Source organism: Notolabrus celidotus, chromosome 2, assembly GCF_009762535.1.
Source record: "Notolabrus celidotus isolate fNotCel1 chromosome 2, fNotCel1.pri, whole genome shotgun sequence".
NCBI classification, from domain to species: Eukaryota; Metazoa; Chordata; class Actinopteri; order Labriformes; family Labridae; genus Notolabrus; species Notolabrus celidotus.
Window position 1 is genome coordinate 38,384,533 of NC_048273.1, and position 27,526 is coordinate 38,412,058.

General features: G+C 39.5%; 1 protein-coding gene across 1 annotated transcript; it reads right to left on the reverse strand.

Annotated features, from left to right (window-relative positions):
- Window positions 1-332: 332 nt before the first annotated feature.
- pdcb (phosducin b) lies at window positions 333-26,020 on the reverse strand. The gene is made up of 5 exons (XM_034701301.1): window positions 25,965-26,020; window positions 5,405-5,574; window positions 4,117-4,174; window positions 3,398-3,546; window positions 333-1,854 (listed from the first exon to the last, which is right to left on the reverse strand). Exons 3-5 carry the CDS (start codon window positions 4,160-4,162, stop codon window positions 1,339-1,341), a joined length of 711 nt encoding a protein of 236 aa, XP_034557192.1. The 5' UTR covers window positions 4,163-4,174; window positions 5,405-5,574; window positions 25,965-26,020; the 3' UTR covers window positions 333-1,338.
- Between the last annotated feature and the right edge of the window lie 1,506 nt (window positions 26,021-27,526).

The window sequence follows — 27,526 nt, forward strand, 5'->3', positions numbered from 1 at the left end:
CTAGACCGTACTCTATGTTCTGTTATTAACAAAGACCCAACATCAAGACAGGATATGATCCAGTCCCATCTTACAGACAGGACTCAGTCTGATCTCATCTTAATCCACCATGAGCAGAGCACTTTGCAGCATTTAGCAAGTTACAGTGGCAAGGACAAACTTCCTTTAACAGGCAGAAACCTCCAGCAGGACCAGACTCATGTTAGACACACACCTGCTGAGACTCTGTTGGGGTTGGATAGAGAGAGATGATAGTGGTCAGACAGAAAGTAGCCTTTTTGAAAGTTGAACAAACCTTCTAATATCAATATGAATAAAATACCCTGCAATCATTGTTATTTTATGTTCCTTTATTCTTGTTTTGTAACATGTATATCACGTTATGTTTCATCATATTCCAGTACATAGTTTCCATCAGTAACCAAACCCTTACCAAAATCAAATATGTGTATAGATATAAATTCAGCTATCAAATCCTCAACCTTTGCCAAAGACTTGTTTGCTAACTTCATATCATACAAAGAAAACCAACACAAATGTTTATATTAATGGATGAACATCACATTAATGCTTCACTGATGTTAAGGTACCAAAAGCTCATGCATGTTGATTCTAGACACAACATGCACCTCTCCCCACACTGTCTCAGGAGAAGAAATGAAAGGTCAGGCTGGACCGGAAAGATGTTTACACATCCATGTTTGAGTGCTTTGGCCTCTTGATTCTGAAGTGTTTGTGTTCTGTTTAGCTCTTTCAAGTTTTTCTGTTTTTTTGTTTTGATAACCCCCACCCCCACAAAAACATTTATCATACACCTGTTTAAATATATATGAATATATGTGGATGTAACTATGCAAGAACCCCGGAGTTATTAGTAACGTATATCGGACCATCAAATGCTACAAAACACATTTGAATTATCACATTTTACAAGAACATAAAGCGTGTAATATTTTCTATTGTTACAAAAGTTTCAATAATCTTACATGATATATATATATATGACTGCTTTTGGCTTCCGTTTGAGTGATGGTGAGGTGATTTGCCAGAGATGATCAATAAATAATAATAAACACAGCATCTCCTCAACCTGCAGTAGCCCACACTCATGTCTGAGAGCACCCAAATCTGGGATATCAAGGTTTCTTCACCACCTGGGTATAAAATGTCTCCCTCAGACGACACACCTCAAACACTTGTGAGCTAATGGAGATGTTATATTATTCTATTTGCCTTCACCAAAAGAAATAATCGTTCTTATGCCGCAAATTGTCTTTCACAGCTCTCTGTTGCGTCCTAGAGAGTGCTTCCTTTCTATCCCAGGAGCCCACCCTTGGTTTACTCAACATCATTTTCCTCCTCATCTTCCATTCCTGGCAGCTCTTTCTCTGGCAGTAGGCCATAGCTGTTTAGGAATGCCTCCACATCCGTTGCGAAGAACTCCTCGTTTAGATGCTGCGTGGCGGCTAGGAAGTTCCCTAGCAGTTCTCCGGCCTTGTACACCAACAACGTAGGCAAAACCTCGTCTGAGAAGCGCTCTGAAGCACCTGAAGCAACCGCATCAATTCTGCAGAACTTTACAGTCGGATACTCTGTGGCCAGGCAGTCAAGGCAGTTGTTGAGCTCATCACACCCTTTGACCCCATCCTTGTAAATGTGGACGACCACCACTGTGCTATAATGCTCCTTCTCTATCACTTCTAGGAATGCCTCTCCACTGTCCAGGTCATGAACACCTTCAAACTTGGGCCCAAAGCTGAGTTTATCGTGCATCTCCTGCATGCAACGCTTCCTGTATTTCTTTAGACATCCTGCATCTTCCTCCTTAAGCAATTCATACTCTTGGACACTCATCTGAAAAAACATTCAAACAATGGTTACAGATTATATTAGCAATTTAACTGTGATATTTTCAATTCTCATAGTTTTTTTGATACGACCAAATTTACCCAAAAAAGTGACACTTTGTAAAATGTTGATATAAACAAATTCTGATGGTTTGCAAATTAGTGAACCCCTATATTTGATTGAAAATAGAGCAAAGAAGGCGTATGAAATGTTGAAACTGACAAATGTTATTGTCTCAACAAAAATATGTGAATATATAAATGGGATGCCAGCGACATGTTTACAAAAAGATTGGCACAGTGACATGTTTACTATTGTGTTTCATCACCTCATCTTTAAATAACACTCTGTTTAATCTGGGAAGAATCAAGGTCAGCTCATTAAATTCCAAAAGTGAAATGTTGTCCCTTTCTTTCCTGATACAGGATTTCAGCTGCTCAACGGTTCAGGTTCTCCTTTGGCGTATGTCTTTGTTTAATGACGTGTCAAATGTTTTCAATGGATGACAAGTTGGGACTGCAGGCAGGCCGGTTTAGCAACTGGACTCTTCTACTACAGAGCCATACTGTTGTAATACGTGCAGGATGTGGTTCAGTATTCTCTTGTCGTTTTAGTGCATCTTAAATGGGCTTGGGCCATTTCTGGATCATGTTAATATATGTTTTTTTTATGTTTGTAGATGCAGCAACTAACTGTGTTAAGGTTGTTGGAAATGGTTTTGAGCCCATGCAATGATTTCCACTACAGAGTCATGTCTGTTTTTAGTGCAGTGCTGCTTGAAGACCACAGCCTTCCACTATTGATTTTCAGCTTTGTCCCTTTTGTAAATAGATGTCTCTAGCTTCTCTGAATCATTTCATGATATTATCTACTATAGATTATGAATACCCCCAAATTCTTTCAACTGAAATGATTGAACCATTTGCTCACGCAGTCTCTCACAGAGTGGTGAACATCTTCCCAGAGACTCAGCCTCTCTGTGCCCTTTTTATGCCCTGTCATGTTACTAACATGTTGCAAATGAACTTTATTAGTTGGGAGATGTTCTTTCAGGTGTTTTTGAGCTTTTCTAGTGTTTTGTCATCCTTGTCTCAACTTTTTTGAAATTATTGCTGACATCATATTTAAAAAGAGCATTTATTTTCCATAAAACAACAACATTTGGTCTGCTTTCTTTGCACTACTTTCAATTAAATACAGGGTTTTAATGAATTGCAGATGATCAAAATCAGTTTTTATCAAATTTCATGCAATGTCCCAATTTTTTCTGTAAATGGGGTTGTATATCCATTCATTAATAAATGCAATGATTTTCCAAAATAACCAAAAGATAAACTGATAACTACGTGTTTTAGAATGTACACAATGATAACGGAGTAGCGTGTCCCTGTTTCAATGCTAGCCTGAAATTAATTTACTTTATCAAAACATATAAAACTCAAGCAGTGCTGTGGTTTCGTCTTTACAACCAATGTTATTTGAGGTGACTTTTATGTGGATCTTTATTGTTTGAGGTTGTCGCTGTGTAACTTTAGTGCTGTGGTTGTACCTTGCGGTTAAGGTTTGCTCTGGAGTCATCTTTTGGCCTGCCCGGGGATGACATCTGTCTCAGGAGTTCCCTTTTCGCAGGTGGTAGGTTCTCTGGATCCATACTTTCCAGCTTAAACCTCCTCCAGTCATTAATGACACCTTTCGGACCTGTGGAAATAGCATTTTTGCATTCAGTTGTTGAAACTCTGGGGAAACACTTGACATAGATAAGTGCTACATTTCCTACTTGAGATACTACGTTAAGAAACGTTACTAATCCTCAATCTGTACTCTGAAGGCACAAATATAGCCATGTATTTGAATGACATGTTCATTGCTTTGTGAATTGACAAATGTACAGCAATGAGTCATTAGTGAGTATGGTGTCCTGCTTTAATTTGGGGATTAAGCGTCATCCCAGGCTTCCAAGAAGTGCAGCCATTGCAACAGTGTTACATAAGACAAAGGAGATTAGAGGGTCAGTTAAACTGCCAAATCTCTATCTATCTGTACTCTACCTTCCTTAGTCTCTCTGTTGTCTGTTTGCAGCTAATCGCTCCATACGAGGGCTTTTATTTTGCGATTTCTATCAAATACTTTTAAAAAATATATAATCAAATGCATATTTGCATTGATCGTAAAATCAGACCCACTGACTTAAAAAAAAGGCACAAATAAAGACCACCAGGATGTAAGAATGTCAGGTTCGGTGTGAACAATACAACTTCTTCCACTCACCTGTGTGGGTCGCATTGTCCTCCAACTCGATCAATTTGTCAGACATATTTCTGGTTGGCTGTATGTAACACACACACACACACACACACACACACACACACACACACACACACACACACACACACACACACACACACACACACATACACAGAGAGAGAGAGAGAGAGAGTCCATTATTCAATGTGCTATTTGAAGTTATTTAAAGGGATGAATATTTTACCTTTTTCTTCTCTAACACTTGTTTATTCTAATTTTTCTCAATTACATATGTCTCCAGATTTCAAATATTTGCACGGTGACTGACCCACTGGATGGCAATTGAGTCCCATGATATTTAATTAAATTAATGCCGTCTAAGAGGATTACTGAACTGCAACAGATCTGCGTCTTGCTTGGTGTTAGCTAATGTTTTCAGAAGGTACGGATAGCACTGCAACCAAAAACAAGACAACATAAGATAAATCCAACAAAATCATAATAAAAAACATTTAAATATGATTATATAAATGTGCATATGTGTATTTATGAAAATTGTAAGTTTAATTTTGCAAAGAAGGAAGGTGAGTTCATGTGCACATAAGTTGTGGTTGTTCAGCATACAGTATATGGAAAATTTACATTGCATTTGCATTACATGCAAAGTATTAGTCGATATGGACCCCACACTACTTTGTAATATCACTGGCGTCAGTTTTTGAACCCAGTGGGTGTGTGAGTGTGACGTTTGCGGAGCCACTATCTCCTGGCCCATCCCCAGTGCTCCACTAAGTGTAGTCTTCCTTCCTGAGTGAAGTCACAATGCTGATCTGGGCTGATGATTTCTGTAGCCACCTCTCTAACCCTCAAATCCACAAGTGGAGATTTGCCTTGATTAGTTCCAGCATGAGCCTATGAGGTCTTGTGTAAGGGGCATCAGTCCTATTAGTGTGTGAGTATGAGACGACCGCACACTCTTGCATAAGGAGGACTGACATGACTACATTTAAAACAAAGAATCCTTTTTCATGATCTGTGCAGTGAATTTACTGTAAGACAGGAAACTAGCTGAACATGAATTTGGCAAAACTACGTTGTATTATGTTAATCATGGAAAATGGGAAATTATAGAAAACAAATATTTACATTTTAAAGAGAAAAAATGGCTCTCTAATGTTTGCAAAAAAATTCAGACTAAGTATCTCAATATCCGAAATCTCCTGTTTCATTCATTCAAAACCACTTTTTCAATTTTACAAATGTTTCACCTTAATTAACTTTTAAATAAAATAATATGCTGGATTTCTCTTACCTCCCACAGTCACTCTGAAGTCCTCTCTGTGTGTCAGTAGCTAACTTTGCACTGGTCTTCACTCAGTCACTTCACAAAGCTATCTGCGGCTGGACACTGTGTTGTTGTGTGCATGCGTGTGTCTTTTCCAGCCAATGAGCTTGGTCTAATGGAGATTTCAAAAAAAGACCCTATAGAGCAAACAGAAATAGAGCATAGATCCTAAGAGGATTTCACTTCAGGAATTAGAAGCCTCTACTTGATAGCGGCTCTGGTAGACACAACGAGAGACAGGAGAAGGAAAGAAAGAGGGAGAGAGATAATAGAAGTTAAAACAAGAGCCTCTTTTATTCAAGAGCAGCACACAAGAGCTCCTGTGTTGCTTCTGTTTACTCTTTTAAACAGCACATTAAGAGTTAACTTGAAGGAGAGCTCTATATCCTTCAGATGAACTCTCAAATAACGTGATCTCGTCTGGAATTCAAAATTCTTCAAGGCATACAGCTTCACACGAATGTGAACACATGATGGGAATATTACAGAACACAAAACACCGCTAGCTAGGGGTGGGGAGCATCTACACTGATGCTTTATCACGCGCGTCTTAATTGTTTTTAACATCCTGCAGCCTCTTCTGCCTTCTTGAACTGGGTTCAGTCCTTTTATATTTCCTAACAAGCAGCTTTAAAGTTCAGGGAACACATCTTTTTTTAAATTCACAAAGATCGAATGATGTTTTTCAGAGGGTAAAAACTACTTTCTAACAAAGATCGGTTGTAGAAAACAGGAGCTTTGAAACTTGGTTGTGAAAAAGTTTAAACACTAAAATGCCTTGAGTAAATACTGAACAAAATTTATGGCAACCCACTTTTGTTAAGTATAAGAGGCTTAAGGGGATGAGTGGCTATAAAAATCTGTTAACTATAAAAAGATCCTGTCTCTATTTCTTTTTCTTCCATTTTGACCACAATATAAAAATGTCTCAACAAGTTAAAGCTCTGTTTTCAAAATCTTATCAATAACACTAAGTTCAAAAGTATTATTAGCAAAGCATGCTAAGATAAAAGTCCTCATAATTTTAGATTTTGGACTTGGACTCATTTTAGAGTTTGTAATTCATCAGCATTATTGGACAGAGTTTTGTATCTGTTATACTCATACAATCTTTCCCTCCTTACTTGTCACTAAAATAAAGTATGCTTTAAATTCAAAGTAGCACATCAAACTAGTATTAAGGTCAGGTGCTTAAATGTACTCAGCTATATCTAAACACTGCAGCTTTTACCTTGGAAAAAAGTAACCCATTATTCACCACAAACACCCACAAAGGCACATATTCATATTGTGTATAAGGGGTGATATACTGGTGTATCTGTATCGTATGTTCATAGAGGACTGTTTAACAAGGAGTGCCAGTATTAATGGTCTCATGGGAGGAATGTGTATACTTAAGTTTCCCCTGAGAACGACATACATGATACATTTCAAGATATATGTTCCCACAAGCTGTGAGAAGAAATCCCTTAATCACTCCTCAGTTCTTTGTCTTTAACTACATGCCTCACTGAAAGATTTCCTTAAGATGAAAGCTGATTCACTGTCGTGCAAATAGGAAGGGTTAATGCTCTCCACACCGACAAGATATTTTCTGGGATGGCTCCCTATTCGACTTCTGTCCTTCTCTCCTGTGTGTGCGTCCTGTATTTATTGGCTTAAAGGATTACTGGACTGTTTTATTCAGGCACACACAGTATAACCATGTCAGTTAGGGTTACATTATTCTTAGTAACCTCAGGAGAGCTGACATATTTATGTACCAGCATAGGTTGCTTAAAAAGGAAAGCAGCTGATAGTTTGACAACATCTATCTATCTATCTATCTATCTATCTATCTATCTATCTATCTATCTATCTATCTATCTATCTATCTATCTATCTATCTATCTATCTATCTTTCTATCAGCTAACTAGATATCTTAGTAGCTTGCTAGCTACTTAGCTAGCTATAACAAGAAATAAACATGGAGACAAACACCTCATTTAGGTGATATTCAATCTTGCTAACTAACTTTCTTGCTTAGAAATGTGCAAAATATAAACAAACCCATCATGTAGGTGAGAGTATACAGTACATATCAAGCTATCTATCCAGCTAGCTAGCTTCTGTCTACCTATCTTGCTAGCTTGCTTAATTTGCTTTAGGAGATGCAAAACAAGTCCAATATTTAGAACAATCAAGAATAACTCAACACAAACGTTTTATTTAATTACATTTAAAATTGAACTGCTAAAATATAACAACAAGAATAAAATTGAATCAAAAAGTTTACTAAAACAGCAGAAATAAACTTGGGATTTCAGACACTGACCAGCATGTTGACGCACTGACTTTATGAAACATAAAGAAAACATAATCAAGGCATATCAAGATTCTGTTTCCATCGTTAAAATGAAATACGACAAATATATATTACAAAAGTACATCAACAGGATAGAGTTGCTCTGTCGTAAAAAAAAGTAAAATGAATGAACATTATATATATATATATATATATATATATATATATATATATATATATATATGTGTGTGTGTGTGTGTGTGTGTATAAATCAAATATAATAAAACGAAATAAAGTAGTCAAAATAAAAATAAAACATAACCTAATGAAAGGCATTTTCGGCAGAGGTGAGGGCCAACCTTACATCAATGCTCCAGGCAGAGCTCATAACAGAATAGATTTTTGAGACTAAAGTTTATTGGTGGGTCACTGTCACCAGCTAACACAAAGTTATATGGATATAGACACACATTTGGGAGCAGACTGGAAATATTTTCTTAATTAAAATGACTACAGTTAATCATAGCAATAAAGTCAACGTAGGAATGATCTGTTATAAAATCCCAACATCACATTTCTCCTTAAAGAGAAATGTGAGATGCTTTGGAGGCGTCTTCATGTTTTTCTTGGAACAGATATTTAGTCTGATTCTAGCATTACTCTGTTACATCATCATGGATCATTGGATGACTTCTCTGGAGTGTATAACAGGGTTACTCTACAGGTCAGCTTTATAACACCTTTGTCATGTTAAAGCTAGAGGTCAGCATTCTACCAGCATGCTTTTCTGCAAGAAAACAAATCAAGTTCAAGAAGAAACACTGAAGTGATATCACAGAGTTGACAGCCAAAATACAGGACATGGACTTGTTAAAATAATTTAATTATGTGTAAATATCTATTAGGATCCCAATTAATTGATCTCATATAGATTTAATACAATAATCATATTAAGCTGTTATTCTCCAAAGCTTGCAAACACAAGCATATGTATCTCCATGTACATATATAGATATCCTCCCATTTAATGAAGCATTATTTCTGTTTTTACCAAGCGGCAACCTCCGGCTGCAAGAGTTGAAGCAGATGTGGGAGTGTTACAAACTGCAGTACCTCGAGTGTCCACTTGAGGCTGGCTGCAGAAGTGCAAGAAACCGCACACACACCCATTCAAAAAAGTGGATCTTTACAGCAGAAATAAACATGTTTACAGCCTGGCTCAAATAATGATTTTAGTCTGAATAGCTAATTTCTTGATTGGCACACACTGTACGAGGGATGAATTTTTCATAACTCAGCAGTTTAGAAGATATTAAGATTAAAAGTTTTGCATAATGAGACGCACAGCTGACTTGACTGACAGGAGGGAACACTGTAGCTGTTGGCGAGGAGGCTCAAAGCCCATCTCTTTACCTCACACTAGCTCGACAGAAGTTAGGTTGAGTTCTGCATTTCCAATATGGCACCCGCCGTCACACAACCTGTAGACACTGAAGGTGAAGGCTGCAATTTGAACCTTTGTTTTTCCTTCATTTTGAGCTTTTTATCTTCAAACTAGACACTAATAAAAACACTTTGGCAAAAAGAAAGTAGAAATAAAGTAAAGTGTTTTGTTGTTTTTCCTGCTTATTTACAGTAATCCTAATGTGCAGATGAAAAAAAGGCAAAGAAAAGAAACATCAGACGTCCTTATTCCCCTTTTTATGACTCATAAACACCACTATGTCTGTGTTTGCTTTCTAAATATGCATCTACGTCTACCAGTATGAACAGCCGGGTACAGAGTGACAACTCCTGCAGCCATGGCTACCAATGAAAATAGTACACTGTACTTATACATTAAACAACCCTTTTGGCAGTTCAGATAATTAGTTTAAAGATGTATGGAGGGGATTTATGGGAAATGAGTGTGTATGTGAAGTCTGCTTACAGCACCTTATAAGTGCAGAGGAGCTTTATATGAACCATATGCTCTGTGACGTCTAAGGCTATACATTGACTTCACTTGACAAAGCCTGTAATTACAGCAAGACACTGCTTTCCATACATCCATGTGGAGGTGTGATAGTATAGGCTTTGACTCATGCAGATTAAAGCTCAACATATGGGTGTTAAGTGTAAACCTCCAGGATTGCTGTGCAACAGACCTCTCTTAGCATGTCTCTTAAATGTTTAGGGGAGGTTTTTGTGTGTCATTTTCTTCAGGTGACTCAAACGTGTGTATACCATAGATAAGCTGCTAAATCAGGAATGGCTTTCCACAGGGTGATAATCATTAACTCACAGGAAGTAATGCACTGCTAAGTTTGCTTATCAATCTTATGAGGCCCCTGCAATGTTAACAGAACGTGACATTGTCCTTTTCCCAGAGTAGGTACATCCACGGGTCAGGCTACATTTCACATATTGTCGACACACTGTGACTCGTGTAAAAATCAAGAGAGGAAACCCCGGTAAAGTCTCAAAACAACAAACTTTCTTTTGCTAAGTGCAACTTTTAAAGATATACTCTTAGTCCACCTTTAATTTAGCCCTGTCTAACACTCCCACATACACACTTCACCTTTCCATAATCGATGGCAGACAGGCCCAGTCTGTTGGTCTGCAAAAAGACAACAATTACAGTTCTGTAATTTTCCCCTCGCCAGACTCTGACATGGGGATGACTTTCCTTGTGACATTTCAGTCACCCCTGTGTGCAGGAATTGATGGTTCCACTGTTATGACAGCAGTGACTGGTTACAGTGTTATTAGAGGCTGTCTGAAAGTCCAGCCTTGCTTTATTTGAGGCACACAGCCAACATATATCTGCTGCTCTGACTCAGGAATTTCACTTCCATTTCCAAGAGGCAGATATGATAAACTGGCAGGGAGGAAAACTGCCTGTTGTGTCATACTTCCGACGGGGGAAATATCTCTTTCCGAGAGCCATCACTGCTTTAAATGACTCAATACTTGTGACTTGCACTTGGATTTATTTGCATTTGGCTGAACAAGATACCATAAATAACATGGACGATGGTGGAGGGGAATCATTGCAGGCATTTGTTGGGATTTGGCATTTTATAAATAAAGATTGATTGATTGAAAATGAAGGCTTTTTTTGACTAATCTAATCTTGACTGGACTAACTTTTGAAAGATTGTTTAGTAAACTATCATATAAAAGTAAAACTATGAAATGATGACTAAGTTATGGTCCACTTCAGAGGCCTGTTTAAAATCACATGAGAAGCTACTTTCTGTCTTGAGTTGACATGTCCTATACCAAAATTACTCAAACCAAACCCTCTCTTTGCCTCCTGGTGCTTTCTGTTGCAAATCTGGGCAGAGCTCTTTGTCCCCCACCTACGCAGATTATTCTCTTCACATTCCTCACTTTACCATTCTTTACCGTGGTAATAATCACTCATTTCCTGATTGAATAACTTTAATCATTAAAAATGTACCTGCTTCCTTTTATTTTGCCCAGACATGTTTTGGCCAGTGAGTGGAGGCGCCAATCCATGCAACTTCAGATAAAACCACAGAGTATCTTTTAGAGTAACCCAGTTTTGGTTTAACTGGTTACAGTTGGAGAGCTTTTGGGCGCGGATTTAGCCTAATAGTTAAATTGCGCAACCTCCCCCAGTGTGATCAGGCTGAAGCACAGACACACACACACAGCACTTATCCACAAGGGGGGCTGACGGGCTTTAAAGAGAGAAACTCTTCTTTCCTGCCAGAGGTCTAAAGATCTCATCAGGTCAAACTCTGAGCACATTTCCCTTCAGCCACTAAGTGTAGAGATCCTTCAATCAGCAGTAATGGCTCGTCGAACTTTTGCTCTGCGCCTCGGCAGCTGGTTCCAAAAGATCATCGGTTACTCAGTGGGCTTCAGGCAGGCCTTCAGTCAGGTGGCACTGGAGCCAAAAGGTGACAGAGAGCAGCCCTGCGTCATCAGCAGACTCATGCTGCATGATGCCAGGATGTACAAAGGAGCTTGCAAGATCTTGGAGAGGAAGAGAACTTGCTGTCAACACATATGTTTTATGTTTTTGATCAAAAGTAGAAGTACTGTTGTTTTTCAAATTTTCCGCACTGGATTGGGATATTATAAGAGGAATCACTTCTGTTTTTTGTTCAATGGTTTTAGCATAAATATTTCCATTGTCCTTCCTATGTGGGGAGGGAAACCTCAGCCACAGGTATCTAATCTAAAAAAGTATCTGCAGCCTGTTTGCACAGAAGGGGTTAAGTGAATCAACCCTTTTACGCTGGTGAGAAGTGGAAGAAACCCAAACCCTTCTTTGAACCACTTACAGTAAAAGTGGACTGAGTGTATGTTACTGTAAATGTTAACAGTCGGAAATTGTGATGAAGTGTTGATCCACTGAGGGCAGATCTAATATGAGTAACTGAAACAGGCGAAAGATATTAGACCCATGTGCTTCCACAGTTTTTTGTATGATTACTTCTTTGTCGTCTGCCACGGTGTCTGCATTCTCTCGTTTGATCTTATGGAGAAAATGAAAAATAAAACCTTTGTTTCTTCAGTGATTCATTGTGGGTACAAGTTTGTCTTTCCCAAACACCGTCCTTGCATGTGAAAAGGCACGAATGTCCTGCAAAGCCAGTCAGGCAAAGTAACCAAAAACCCTAAACCAGACAAAATAAATTAATCTATACTGTTTCATTCGTGAGGCCAAACACTTTTCCTTCTGCTAAAGAAAACTGAGGCTGTTACTGTGGTGATAAATGAACAATGCCAAAATATAAACTCAAAAACTCAAGCAGATAAACTTTGTTTTCTCCAGGAGTTTTTTTTTATCTGTTCCCGACTGTTGAAGAAAATGTTAAAGTGCAGTCTTAATGTGTACATGTTAGGGTAGAAAAAAACATGTTTACACTGGTTCCACAAAAGCAAGTTGCAAAATGCTTGAATATAAGATTATCTTCAGTGTTTTTCTTTGAGTAAATCAGAATTCAAGTGGTTCCTAAAAACCTCCATTCAATCAACAGATTTAAGACAGATTTTTATTTAGAAAAAAATGTATATTCTTATATTCAGTGTTTCCCCATGCAACATTGTATTACTGTAAGTGTTGGTGAGTTGTATGTTAGATCTTAAAGCTGGGGTTGGTAGTCAGATTTAGATCCACTTTTTGTTATACTGGTTAAAATTATCTTTATGTCCTGATGGTAATCAATACATAATGTGTTCTTAAAAAAGCTGCTATCTACAGCCGGAGTAAACCTGGGAAAACACCAACCAATCCCTGCCATCAGGAGCCAAATGATGAAACCAATCAAATCCCATCCTGCCGTTCTGCCCGCCTCCAGCAGAGCGTACATTTCATGTTTGTTTGTGTTTTTAACTTTCACTATGAGAATGTTTTGGTGTTTTCTTACCGCTGTGTGAGACATGAGTTGATGTAGTGCAAAACACAAACCATGTGCTGAGGACCGGTTTTGAATCAGTCACCATCATTTGAATCAGCGGCGCTCGTGCATGTGAGCGGGGGTGTCGTTTCCGAGGGGCTCCGAGGAGGGGTGGGGTGGGGTGGGGTGAGGGGGGTTAGACGGAGTCCTGAGGAAATGCTACATTCAAATTCATGCTAGTTTTCAATGACTACCAACCCTAGCTTTAAAGTAAGCTACCACTTCAAAAAACATGCAAGAAAAACTGTAACACCAAACTTTAAAATCATCAGTCTGACCATCTTTACATGAACCTTCCAGATTGTCTTTACCTCACATGACTGTAAAACTTACTTTATTTTGGTTTGGAGATATCTGTCCGACAAAACAAGTGACTCTGAACTATGGACTGTAAAACATGGATGGAATGACAGCAATCTGGAGTGAAGCCAGAACTGTAAGGGCTCCCCCTGGTGGCTGACTGCAGGATAGCTCTAACAGCCAGCCTACTCCACTATAACAAACAAAAGATGGCTCAAACTAGAAAATGAACATACATGTCAAATCAATTCTTCTGAGCCATGCTTTTTGCCATTAAAGTTAGTTCTTAGGTTGATTTATGTGCACGTTTTAAATAGTTTTGGGATTTAAAAAAGAAGATTGATTGCCATCACAGGGTTCACACTGGACGAGCAGAGCCCAGTAGGAACATGAGAGACACCATAACAAACACTGACACAAGAGTCATTGAACTTTCTATAGCAATGTCGGCGTCAAACCAAAACAAGAATGTGTTCTGTTGTGGACTGTACCCACCTGACGGATCTATGACGTAAATGTATGTTTTGGTTAGCAGAAGGGGTTTGACGTCAGACCAGTACAATATGTCAGCGCTCATCCAGGAGGTATTTTGGCTTCATATCTCACAATGGCAGGAAATTGAGATAATTTGTCCATATCATTAAAAAGCTGGTGCTCTGAATATGTTGCTTTGGGTGCAACCTACAATTAGGTTAGCATGTTTTAAAATTATGGGTTGGGGACACCGTTGGTCTAGCAGTTTACACTATGGTCCTCATTGTAGCGGTCATGAGTTTGACTCCCGTCCTCGACAATTTGATGCATGTCTTCCCAGACTCTCTGCTTCCCACATTTCCTGCACTCTTCAGCTGTTCTATCAAATAAAAGCAAAAAAAGGGGGTCAACCGATATCAGTTTTCATGTCAGATACCGATATAAATTTTTAGCAGTCCTGGAGCCGATAAATGATATGTGTTACTGATGTACATTTACAGTGAATATGACATATTTCTATCAAAATTTTGAATTAGGACCTGTCATTTAAAAAAACAGGCTACTTCATTTCCAATTACTGTTTACTAACTATTGATTATATGTATAACGGCAAGCAAGGTGAGTTTTTATCTCTGAAAACTGTGCATTGAAAATTCAATTACCTTTCAACAAAAACAAATACATTCAACCTATTAGTATCCTCCTCACAATCAGTTGTGGATGTACGCTTTGAATTCCTTTTAGTTGATTTAAAGTCAACAATGAACATACAACATAAACATGTTTACAAACAGAAAGTTCAGTTTGTGCAAAAAGAGCCTTGATGGACCGTGAGGATACCAGTACTGCAGCTACAGTCCAATGGAAACCTCCATAGTCATGGATTTGATTATCTAAAAAAACCCTGTGGTTTAGTGGTAAATCCCCCCAGAGACCCCTAAATCACTGTGCACGCACATGTATGTTGGTGACTGTTGTGTAACACTAAGCTGATGTAGTAGTGTGTAAGAGAGAGAGAGAGAGAGAGGGAGGGAGGGAGGGAGGGAGGGACAAGGCGGCAGTCACCCTCCTCCTCCCCCCAGCCACTGTTGTTGATACTATTCCGCGACCCATTCATAAATGTTAGTCATCCAACTGTAATGTTGGTGTTTCTGTGTTCGGCCAAGAGGCCCTTCTTGACTGGTTCAAATGCAGAGGGAAAAAGTGACGCACACTTAAAAAAATGTGTGGTGTTTTATATGTTATCTGAGCTGCCACTGGGAGGAGCTGCAGGAGCAAACAAAGGGGAGAGCTGCAATCACAGTCAGTCTGCCTCTGCTGGTCTGAGAGAGTGGGAGGAGCGCAGTAGTTTTCTGCATCCTCTGTATGATAGTGGGGATTATTATTTATTTTCCTTTGTAATGGTTTATTTATTGTCTTATTATTATTTAACGTTATATTTTGGCCATATTTGCCCTTATTTGATAGGACAGCTGGAGAGAGGCAGGAAATGTGGGGAGCAGAGAGTGGAGGAGGATGGTTGAGGCCGGGAGTGGCAAGCTTTAACTGCTAGGCCAACGGCGCCCCTTTTTAATGGCTTATAATCCTATCTTGGGTATCACAATTCTAAATATCCTCATCCCGAGTCACTGATACTTTCGCTGATCAAATCTAGACAAACCCATGAGAGGTGAAATAAACCAAACATCCGTGACATTGACTCTCTTTCCATTTTCATATCCTGTCTCAAAACAGATCCTTTTAATGGAACATATTCACTCTGATTACACCTTTTCAGTATTTTTGTATCATGTCTTGATGATTTTATCAGACTCATTTTATTTTGTTGTTCTTTTCTAAACTCTGCCCAGGAAGGTGACCTTGAGTGCTTTCAAAGGCGCCTTCAAATAAAATGTATTATTAATATTATTTAGTTTATGATATAAAAAATGTAATAAAGCATATTGTAGTCTAGCCATGACTGCAGTAATTGTCTAGGATTTTCACTTTTAATTTGCAAGGTATGAACTTTTCCATCACATTTTATTTATCTACCCTCCTCTAGTTGTCAAACCTAAAGTAAAAATAGACGTCTTTGAAATTAGCTGTTTTCTTGAATGCTGAACAAGACATTTCTCGAGAAACTCTGAAATAGAACAAACATGCCAGTCAGTGAATTTCTCAACATTTTGCTCAGAAAAATGGCCGGAATTTAAATCACCCAGCCACTGTTTAACCACTGATTCAACTCACTGTTTCTGGTGAAATTGCTGGTAATTTATGGTACTGATAAAGACAAATAATCAGGTCATTGCAAATAATTGAAGTGTCTTAAAAAGTGAACACTAGATGTAAATAATTTCAGATTTCTAAATTTAATTGAGCATCTTTTACATGTAATACACCATATAAAAAAACTGTACTAGACCAGATGGTGTAAAAGATAAATACTGGGTCTTTTGAATCACAGTGATCCCAAATCAAAGATTGCTCTCTCAGTACAACCTACACTTCCTGTGTGACTCAGCGTTGATTACACATAAATCAAGAAGCACCCCTGGGTGGCTCGGAGACCGGCTAAATCGAGTAACAAGTTCACTCACAGGAACTTGTTACAGTCAGCCGCTCATCTGACTCTTGAAAATCCACCAAACCTGTCCCCTAGAAATCATGTTTGTTTCTTGCAGCGACAGAGATCATTACGTCACTGCATCGCTACTTCGAGACAAGTCTGCAAGCCCTGATACCAGACGAAACATGAATATTGTTTTATGATGGAGCCTCTGGCATAATGTGAGAGACCTGATGCTTTAGCCCTCCTTGTTTACTGATGTAAAAGTATGAGCCACACTATAAATCATATCTTCAGACATAGACATATGTACATGACTAATGTCTCCAGAAAGGATCAAAACAACAACAACAAAACAAACGCAAGGTGACAGGAAATTGAAAGTCCTTCTCACTCACTGAGACGTTGGTCACTCTAAACTTTCCTTTAAAGATGGAAACTGTTCCTAAGAAACATTCAACACCTTTTAATCTGTTCTTTTAGGGATATAAAATATATCCTCTTTCCTTTCTTAGGTATAGATGTTTCCTGAATTTCTCTACTCATCCCACTCTCCCAGCTTTGCTTCTTGACTTGTTCTTCAGACGGCGTGTTTACTTTGACTCATCTGCTATAAATGTGCAAGTCAGAGTTTCTGTTTGTTTTCTTAAGAGTAATGTTATCGACACTCACACAATCACGTCATTTGTACAAACAATTCTAAAGCTTTACCTTTATGCCATAGAAAAAAAATCTATCACTCTTTGTATTTTGGGGGGTCAAAATCACTAGCTGGACTCTTCTCTTCTGTTGCCCCTAAATGGTGGAATGAATTGGTCTACTCCATTCGATCTGCAGAGTCCCTCTCTACTTTCAAAAGACAGCTAAAGACCCAACTCTTTAGGAAGCACTATGCACTTAGCTAGACTGTTCTCCACTGTTGTCCCCAGTGGCAGATCATGTCTTCCAGCTACAGTTGACTCACACTGTCCTGCTCTACTCTGGGAATCTGTGTTCAGGTCTGTAGTGACCCAGCACTTGGTACTTTGGTCATTATTGTGGTGGTGTTAATTGTTGATGAAGATAATGGAAGGTCTTAAATGGTTTGGTTGCTTCATTGTATATTGTATTTTATTATTATTAAAAAAATAAAATAAAAAAATCCTTGTTTACTTTTGTGCATTACCTTTACACTGCTTGGCAGTACCTGCACCCAAATGGACTTGAAGCACTTTGTTACTCTTACTGATCTTGTTTCCTCTTGTCTAGATCTTTGCTTGTGTTGTTCTTGTTCTCATATGTACGTCGCTTTGGATAAAAGCGTCTGCTAAATGACATTGTAACATTGTAACATTGTAACAGACAGAATTTTTGAAACCAAAAATACTTGACTGTAAATATTCTACTTTCCCAGGAATTCAAATGAATGAATACACTTGTAACAACGAATTGATCCAAGTATCCAAATAACAATATGTCACAACTGATTTCCTACCTTTCAAACAGGAATTATAATTCAGACTAGTCAACTATTCTGAAAGGGAAATAATGTCACATTTGTTTGCAGAGTGTGGCTAACATTTGCTTGAGCTAGCATCCTCAGCTGTCAGTCCTCCTTACAGGTTACAACCATATGCCTGTGCTGGTCTCACATTCCTCCAGGTAAGTGGTTATTAACTAGACACCACTTACAAACAACTTAAAGTCAATTTTCCAGACCAACACTGCCAAACCGTGTTGTGCTACAAGATGCCATCTGTCATCTGTGCTTGTTTACATCAGGGTAGCAGAGAGTTTTAGCATTGTTGCTTTAGCATTAACCAGAGCTACAACCCTGGCTAGGTATGGTGGCTGGTCTACAGCTGAGACTCAATATATGACCAGCATATTGGACATACAATAATAAAATAACTATAACTAATTCAACCCACCAGTGACGACTTATAATTGTTTAGTCCACTAGATCAGGGGTTCCCAAAGTCGGATCGGGAACCCCTGGGGAGTCGTGAGACACAAATGGGGGGTCGTGAGATGTCTTCCAGTATGTTTGAAGTTATCTAAAAAAATATATTATTATTATTATTTTCTTATGTTTATCTTCCTTTTTGTTTGTACTGTTTATTATTATTATTATTATTATTATTATTATTATTATTATTATTATTATTAATAATAATAATAATTTATTTTATTTTATTTTTTATTTTTTTGTATTTTTTTCTATTAATTTATTTTTTCTTCTCTTTGTTGGTTTTGTATTACTTATATATAATTTGTGGTGAACAAAGAAATACTGAAAAAATGTTGAATGACAAAAGTTATCTAAAAATAGTACATTTACTCATTTATAGTAAAAAATATCAACAAAAACAGTAGCTAAACTAGAAATTATTAATTGTTAATTATCAAAAGCATCAGGTTAATTCTTCAATTGCATGGGAAACACAGCCTCATGCTCATATAGGTAGGCTAATTTTCTGCAGAACAGCTAAATGAAGCCACTTTAAATCACTTTGAGGGACAGTGGGGGTTGCGAGTCTATGGCACCAATATTTTGGGGGTTGCGGGCTGAAAAGTTTGGGAGCCCCTGCACTAAATAAAACCACTAATGAGAGGTATTGTCTGACAACATCTCTTTTTACCTCAAAACTCCAGTGTTGTCCAAAACTAGCAATGTTGTCTCTGCAATTCATTTTGATTGATTTCTGATAAGATTATTATTCCATATATAGTGTCATAAATACTCATTGTTGCACCTTGCATATCAAACATGCAGCTTTATATAGGCTGAATGCAGTATTTGCTTTTATTTGACCAACATGTCATGAACGTCACAGTGCTTGGCTGTTCTAAAAAAAATCTTCAATGTAAGTTTTTGTATTGTGTCTCTTTCGATCATTTCTTCCAAAGCAAAATATAGAACATCCTGACTCTCAGTGAGCTATGGGCCTCAGTAGTGTACACTAGTCAAAGTGAGTGTCATGTGAACTGTGTGGGCTATCCAGAGCAGGGTTTGCACACCTCACAGTGAGACAGGTGTTATTTTGATGACATGGTTGACTTAGAGAAAATGATGGGCTTCCCTTAGTTAACCCCAGTGACTTACGTCCAAACACTGCATGACATCAAGAAAACATCCGTCTGTTACAATCCATGGCAACACAAGGAAGTGTATATTTTGCATTAATGACATGCTTTAAAAGCAATGACTTTGCTGTCACCTTTAACCAGACATGTTGTGACAACAGCACAAAGATGACACATGTCATGGAAACTTCGCAGCAGGTTCTGTTGGTGTAAGAACACACCAACTGAAGGTATTTCACACGGAAAAAAGTTCCTGTGGCTTACTTCTAGAGAAAAAAATCTACTAGTGGCTACTTTCAGAGTAATGACCACAGTAACCCAATGTTAGCTATGAATATCTCAAAGTGATCATTCATATTTATTGGGATTGATCCATTTCAGAGCCAGCCTCAAGTGGCTGAATGTGGAAGTACTGATTTTTGAACTTGGCATTGTTTTCGTGTTGCAGACCTGTAGCTTTCCTCTTCACAGCACTGGAGATGAACAGAGAAGCTCTTTGTTTTGGTTAAATGGTTTAGAGCTTGATGTGACTTGTGCTTAAAGTTACATCACACGTTTTCCTTATCAGATAATGATTTCTCTAAAACCACAAAATGAGGGCAAAAGATAAACATAAGAAATGTCATCTTACTCTGTTCACCACAGAAGCATATTTTGTCAGGCAAGTAATGTCTCATTGAACTTTTATTTTTAAGCAGAGGCGAAACAAACACTGTTTTTTGTATATCTTTAAAGCCCTTAATGGGAAACTTCCCACCTACCTTGAAAAACTTGCAGTGGAATTATGGATCCTACATGACTCGCTCTTCTGATTGGCTCGTTCTGAAAGCCCCTCGAGTTTACACTGACCTTGCTAGATCAGCATTTCCCATTGATGCTCCTAAATCATGGAATACCCTCCAACAGACTTTAAAGTTGATATCCATTCCCTCTTTTGCAGAGTTGAGGACTTTGATCTCAGACCACTGTGTCTCAAATTGTATCTGTTTTAACTAATCTATCGTTTTGTGAATGATTGTTTGTTTGTTCGTTGTTTCTAATGTGCCTGTGATCTCCACGACATTGGGAATGAAGGAAACTGCAATGTCTTTTTGAGAATAAATAAAAGTTTGGAATTGAATTGAATTTTTTCACACATTCAACCTTTTATGTGCAAGACATGCTCGTTAAATCTCTTTCTTTCACTATATTCTTATAAAGAAGTTTTTCACCTTGATCTAAATGTATCTGCTCTTGCAAAGCGGTTGAATTAGAACGCAAAATCTAAACTTTGAACATCCTGCAGATCATTTAAATCCAACAAGCTTGTGTAATCTTGGTTTGGTGATCTAGGCTTACAGTCCCTTGTAGTTTGATGTTGGCACTACAGTCTGTAGATAGAAGACAACAAAACTCCTTTAGTCAGTGTACCTCTCTTTAAGCTGTTTATTATTATTATTATTTATTAATTATAGTGTTGTTATCAATCCATCCATCTTCTTCCGCTTATCCGGGTCCGGGTCACGGGGGCAGCAGCCTCAGCAGGGAACCCAGACACTCCTTTCCCCCGGCCACTTCCACCAGCTCTTCTGGGAGGATACAGAGGCGCTCCCAGGCCAGCTGAGAGACATAGTCTCGCCAGCTAACCTGGGCCTTCCCCGTGGCCTCCTCCCAGTCGGACATGCCCGAAACACCTCCCCAGGGAGACGTCCGGGAGGCATCCTGACCAGATGCCCGAACCACCTCATCTGGCTCCTCTGGATGCGGAGGAGCAGCGGCTCTACTTTGAGCCTCTCCCGGATGTCTGAGCTCCTGACCCTCTCTCTAAGGCCACGCCCAGACACCCTGTGGAGAAAGCTCATTTCAGCCGCTTGTAGTCTCGATCTTGTTCTTTCGGTCACTACCCACAGCTCGTGACCATAGGTGAGGGTTGGAACGTAGATTGACTGGTAAATTGAGAGCTTTGCCTTCTGGCTCAGCTCCCTCTTCACCACAACAGACCAGTACAGCGTCCGCATCACTGCAGACGCCTCCCCGATCCGTCTGTCAAACTCCCGCTCCCTCTTCCCCTCACTCGTGAACAAGACCCCGAGATACTTAAACTCCTCCGCCTGGGGCAAAGACTCCCCTCCGACCCGGAGAGGGCAAGCCACCCTTTTCCGACTGAGCACCATGGCCTCAGACTTGGAGGTGCTGATCCCCATCCCCGCTGCTTCACACTCAGCTGCAAACCGTCCCAGTGCGAGCTGGAGGTCACTGCACAATGAAGCCAATAGGACCACATCATCTGCAAAAAGCAGAGATGGAATCCAAAGGCCACCGAACCGGACACCCTCCACCACTTGGCTGCGCCTAGAAATTCTGTCCATAATAGTTATGAACAGAACCGGTGACAAAGGGCAGCCCTGGTGGAGTCCAACCCCAACTGGGAACAAATTTGACTTACTTCCGGCAATGCGAACCAAACTCTGGCTCTGACAATACAGAGACTGAATGGCCCGTAGCGACAGGCCATCCACCCCATATTCCCGGAGCACCCCCCAAAGGATACCTCGGGGGACACGGTCGTAAGCCCTCTCCTGGTCCACAAAGCACATGTGGACTGGTTGGGAAAACTCCCATGCCCCCTCCAGCTACCTCCAGAGGGTGTAGAGCTGGTCCAGTGTTCCACAGCCAGGACGAAAACCGCATTGTTCCTCCTGCATCGGAGGTTCAACCAACAGTATTGTTATTATTTTTATTTTATTTATACATGTACATATTCACTTGTCTATTTGTGATTGTATTCATTATATTGATTTGTTTCCGTCAGATCCGTTTGTTTGTCATCATTGTTGATTGTCCTCTGTGGTCAATGTGTTCTGGCAGTTATTGTGTTATGATGATGTAAAAATATAAAAAAAAGAATAAAACTTTGGTCATTGACAAATATGTACTTTAAAGGAGTGCTGGTGTAATGGTTTTGACTAGAGGTGTCTCCCTTTAATTGTCCTTCCTTTGAGGAGGTAGAAGATTTGAGAGGTGGAGTGAATTGTCCTGTAGCAGTTGAACATTTCTTAGCTCAGGGTGTAGCTACATTAGCTTTGTCCGAAGGCACAGAGAATTGAGGGTAAGCGTGACTTGGTGGTTGGAGTAAGCTCGGGAATGAGGTTTGGTAATCTGCAAGATATTCAGGTGGCTTGTGAGAGCGTTTTGATCGTGGACTTGATTGTGATCCTTCCATTGAATTGGTGTGGATCTGGCTTCAATGACCATGACAAATATTTACTTTCAACTTCTTCTTTGGGATTCCATCTCTGCTTTTTGCAGATGATGTGGTCCTATTGGCTTCATTGAGCAGTGACCTCCAGCTCGCACTGGGACGGTTTGCAGCTGAGTGTGAAGCAGCGGGGATGGGGATCAGCACCTCCAAGTCTGAGGCCATGGTGCTCAGTCGGAAAAGGGTGGCTTGCCCTCTCCGGGTCGGGGGGGAGTCTTTGCTCCAGGCGGAGGAGTTTAAGTATCTCGAGGTCTTGTTCACGAGTGAGGGGAAGAGGGAGCGCAAGATTGACAGACGGATCGGGGCGGCGTCTGCAGTGATGCGGGCGCTGTACTGGTCTGTCGTGGTGAAGAGGGAGCTGAGCCAGAAGGCAAGGCTCTCAATTTACCGGTCAATCTACGTTCCAACCCTCACCTCTGGTCACGAGCTGTGGGTAGTGACCGAAAGAACAAGATCGTGAATACAAGCGGCCGAAATGAGCTTTCTCCGCAGACTTGGCTCAGACTTAGAGAGAGGGTCAGGAGCTCAGACATCCAGGAGAGGCTCAAAGTAGAGCCGCTGCTCCTCCGGATCGAGAGGAGCCAGATGAGGTGGTTCGGGCATCTGGTCAGGATGCCTCCCGGACGTCTCCCTGAGGAGGTGTTTCGGGCATGTCCGACTGGGAGGAGGCCACGGGGAAGACCCAGGACACGCTGGCGAGACTATGTCTCTCAGCTGGCCTCGGTATCCTCCCAGAAGAGCTGGTGGAAGTGGCCGGGGAGAGGAGTGTCTGGGCTTCCCTGCTGAGACTGCTGCCCCCGCGACCCGGACCCGGATAAGCTAAAGAAGATGGATGGATGGATGGAACTTCTTCTTTGAAAAGAAAAGAACAGAAAATCTAAAAGACAGTGATGCAGAGAATTCATTCTTTTTCCAAATTAAGGCAAAAAAAAGGTGATTCATGTATTTTTCATGCAAGTTTACAGGTTGTTGCAAAATATGTCATCTTTTTGTTGAGTTTAGAATCATTTTTTTTTCTAAATCAATGGAAGATTTTGGGTTTCCTATGATTTTCATTGCGTTATTGAAAATTGTTGAGTACCCAATCACACACAGATCTAAATAAGCAGGAAACACATTCACAATTTTGTAATTTCCAACGTCAACACTTAAGCTCTCTTTGAAGACTTCAGAGAACTTGGCCAAGAGATTGCAATGAGCCGGTCTGGTTGTGAAAGAAAAGATGTTGTAAAAATCACACACGCACATTTATTAAGTTACAAGCTAACTCTTGACCCAATTAAGCATCACTCTGCTTAACATGCTCCTAATCAGTCTGTGGTTTCTTCTCTCCTGCCAAACGCTGGGTTCCTGTGGAGTCTGATTCACTGAGGTTTCCAACTGACACAAAGTCGTCATGTTGTTGAAGTGACTGGGGTAGATTAAATGTGAAACATGTGTTTTCTCCTTTGAAAAGGAAAAGTACTGAGAGGTTTTTGAGACAGTAGCAGAACAGCTTGGTTGACGGTAATGTGAATCACATGGCTGTCATTTTAAATTATGAATATGTAGTCATTGCTTGCATATGACATAGTTTTACGGTGCAGGGTTTTTTGGATTGACGCTTCATCATCACCCTAGCTACCAGAAAAACAGCTGAGCTTTGCTTATGTTATTTAAACAATTGTTAATTCTTAACTCATTCACTTCCTTAACATTAATCATTAAAAAGCATCTCTTAAGTCATTTCCTGTGTAGCACTGGTGAAAAGGCTGAGTAAATGAAAGCAAATATGCAAGGTGTGTCCAGGTATGAGATATTCTAGACACACTATTACTAACATGGGAAAGCTTCCAAGACAGCAAATGAAATAGTTAACATTTTATAAGTCAGTTGTCAATGTTAGTCACCGCAGTGAAGTGTGAGAAAGGGGCTGAGCGACAGTGATGCCTAAGTATGTGAGTGACAGGAGGCTATTGTCCCTTTGATGACAACGAGTTGACAAATGGGTGGGTTTGGAGGTGTTTGCAGGTGTGGAAGAGATCAATATCAGATTCTACAACTGCTTGATGCTCTCACAAGGGTGAGGTGACACAAATGAAGTACACATTATTTAAAGTTTGCGTTTGTCTAAACATGCTAAGCTGACAATGTGGGGACATCATTTTAGAGTTATGTTACAGGGACCTGACTTACGGGCACAAAATTAAGACTTTATTACATAACTCATTATAATTGAGATGTTTGAAGTGTGTGATCCCCTGGCACGGCTTCACAGTGTGACTCAAACACAAATACACTTTATATTTTAAAAGAAGAAACACTAAAAATGTGTGTGTGTGTGTGTGTGTGTGTGTGTGTGTGTGTGTGTGTGTGTGTGTGTGTGTGTGTGTGTACACATATCTGATGATACGGGGACATAAAAAGGATCTCAGAGTCACCTGATGGAGACCCTTTGCCTGACAGAATGTAGGTCCTCTTTATGTTAATCATTATGTTCAGGGTTAGGGTAAGATAAGGGGTTGCAGGCTGGGAATTCCCAATGGCATAAATGGACTGTCTGATGTGAAGGAAAAAATTTTTATGTGTATTTTCTGATCAATGAGAATCCTGACCATGTTTTCTGACTAAATGCATTAAATCAAGACCTGATTTCTGTTTTCTGAATGCTTTAACTCTCAAACTCAACTCTGTTTTCAATACATGCCTTATAAATAAAGTTATTATTTATGCTGGTGGTAGCAATATAGAACCATGATAATCATAACCATCATTAGAGAATCAATTAGATTCTGTTACAAGTTATCTTTTGGGCATGCAGAGAGCTTGTGTCTCAAGCAGAGATACCACAGGTCTTTTCTTCCTGCAGTGGTCAGACCATTACCAATGATTAGCACTCTCATCAAACTGACACAAGTGCAATAATCTCTACTGTCTATTTATTAATATGCAATTCTCATGTTGTTTTTACCTATGTTACTAGTCTATGCAAATGTCTTACTTGTACCATTGGTTCTGTAAATATACTGTAAATGTACTTATTAGTTCTGTACATATTGTTCTTAAGATACACTTATTCACTTTTTAATTTCTAATAACTGTAATAATGACTATTTATATGTGCTCTTTTTTTTTGTATTGTTTGCACTCAACTTTGCTGCTGTAACACTTTATTTTGTCCTTGTGGGACGAATAAAAGATTATCTTATCTTACCTTACTGTAACTTTAACATAAAAGCCATCTCCAGTGGGGTATGTGTCTGGTCATATGGAGATTTGTAGTATTTCCACAACATTCTATTCAATGTTGCTCAACTTACATAAAAGCCTTGTTTGGTCCAGCTCTTCTCTTTTAAAGGTTTGTGCTTACTTTCGCATGACCTATCAACAGGCAAAGAGGTTGAGTTGAGGCGGGCCTTTTGCCTCTGTGCTAACAGCTACTATGTGCCCACCCGTCAGTCAAGTCAGATACGCCCCTAATAATGCAAAACTCATAACTTTAACATCTTCAAAACTGAGTTAGGATAAAATTCACCCCCCCGATATATGTGTGCGAGGATCAGAATAAGATGTTTGGACCAAAATCTTTCTCTTAACCAGTTTTTTAAAACATGTTTATTTTGCCGTAAAGATGAGCTTTTTTAATGGGTTTGTATGTGGCTTCTGGTGCTTCCGGAGCCAGCCTCAAGTGGACACTTGAGGAACTGCAGTTTTTAGCACTTCTGCCTTGGCTTCTTATTTCAAGACAACGGGTTTCTACATAGTTATTATCTTGTACATAAGAAAAATAACGAAGTAAACATTGCTTGTTAGATGGTGGTGTTTAAATGATCAAAAGGTACAGACACATTACACTAAATGAATATAGTAAGTATGGTAATGGTGGAGGCAATGAAGGAAATTCAATGTTAGAAAATTCCATGCTGAGATGACAAAACCTTCGTTGGTATCTTCTTGTTTCGTGTAATTTTGACAACGAATGCTGAATGTAAGATTCAGCTGAACTTGAGTAACTTTACAAGGGATAGTGACTCAAGATTCAGAGCCAGTCTCAAGTGGCTGAGAGCAACTGTCGGGACCAGAAACTCTTTCAATCTGAATGTTTGAATTTAAACATTAAGGTATTTAAAGACTACGACACCTTCTACTTCATTATAACAGGTGTCAGTGGTTGACTTATCGGGAAAAAGTGCAGGGGGTTTGAGTTGAGTAAAAAAACAGGGAGACCATTTCTAACATCTTGGTATGTGATGTCATCCGCTGTGTTTGCTTCTTAAGGCCCTCAAATGGTCTTGTATGATGCAGAACAGTCAGGTGTGTAAGTCTAATAAGTGAGTAAGTGTTTTCTATGAGTGAGCATGTGTCGGTGATATGAAATGACTCCGTGTTCTTGTGATCCCTGACAGTTCAACAGCTGTTTTGTGTTTTTATTTTGTTGTTTTGTCACCCTGTGACAAAGTCGATGGAGCAGGTGTCTTACACCCCGGGTGACCTTAAAAGGCCATGTTAGAGATACTGTAGTTTCTGTTGAGGACGTTCCTGTAATGTACACGTGAGACTAAACATGTGGGTTGTATAGAGAATGGAAACAGTCAGGTACCGGGCTTCCACACTTCCTGAAAGTCACAGAGACGCACAAAGCATGAGGGTCAGACCTTGACAGAAGTGAGGACGACAGATCTTTTCTCTGTTCCTCAATATTTGTGTCAGGAGTTGTAAGATTAACTTACAATGTTACAAAACAGGCTTAAATCAGATGAAATGATATATTTCTAC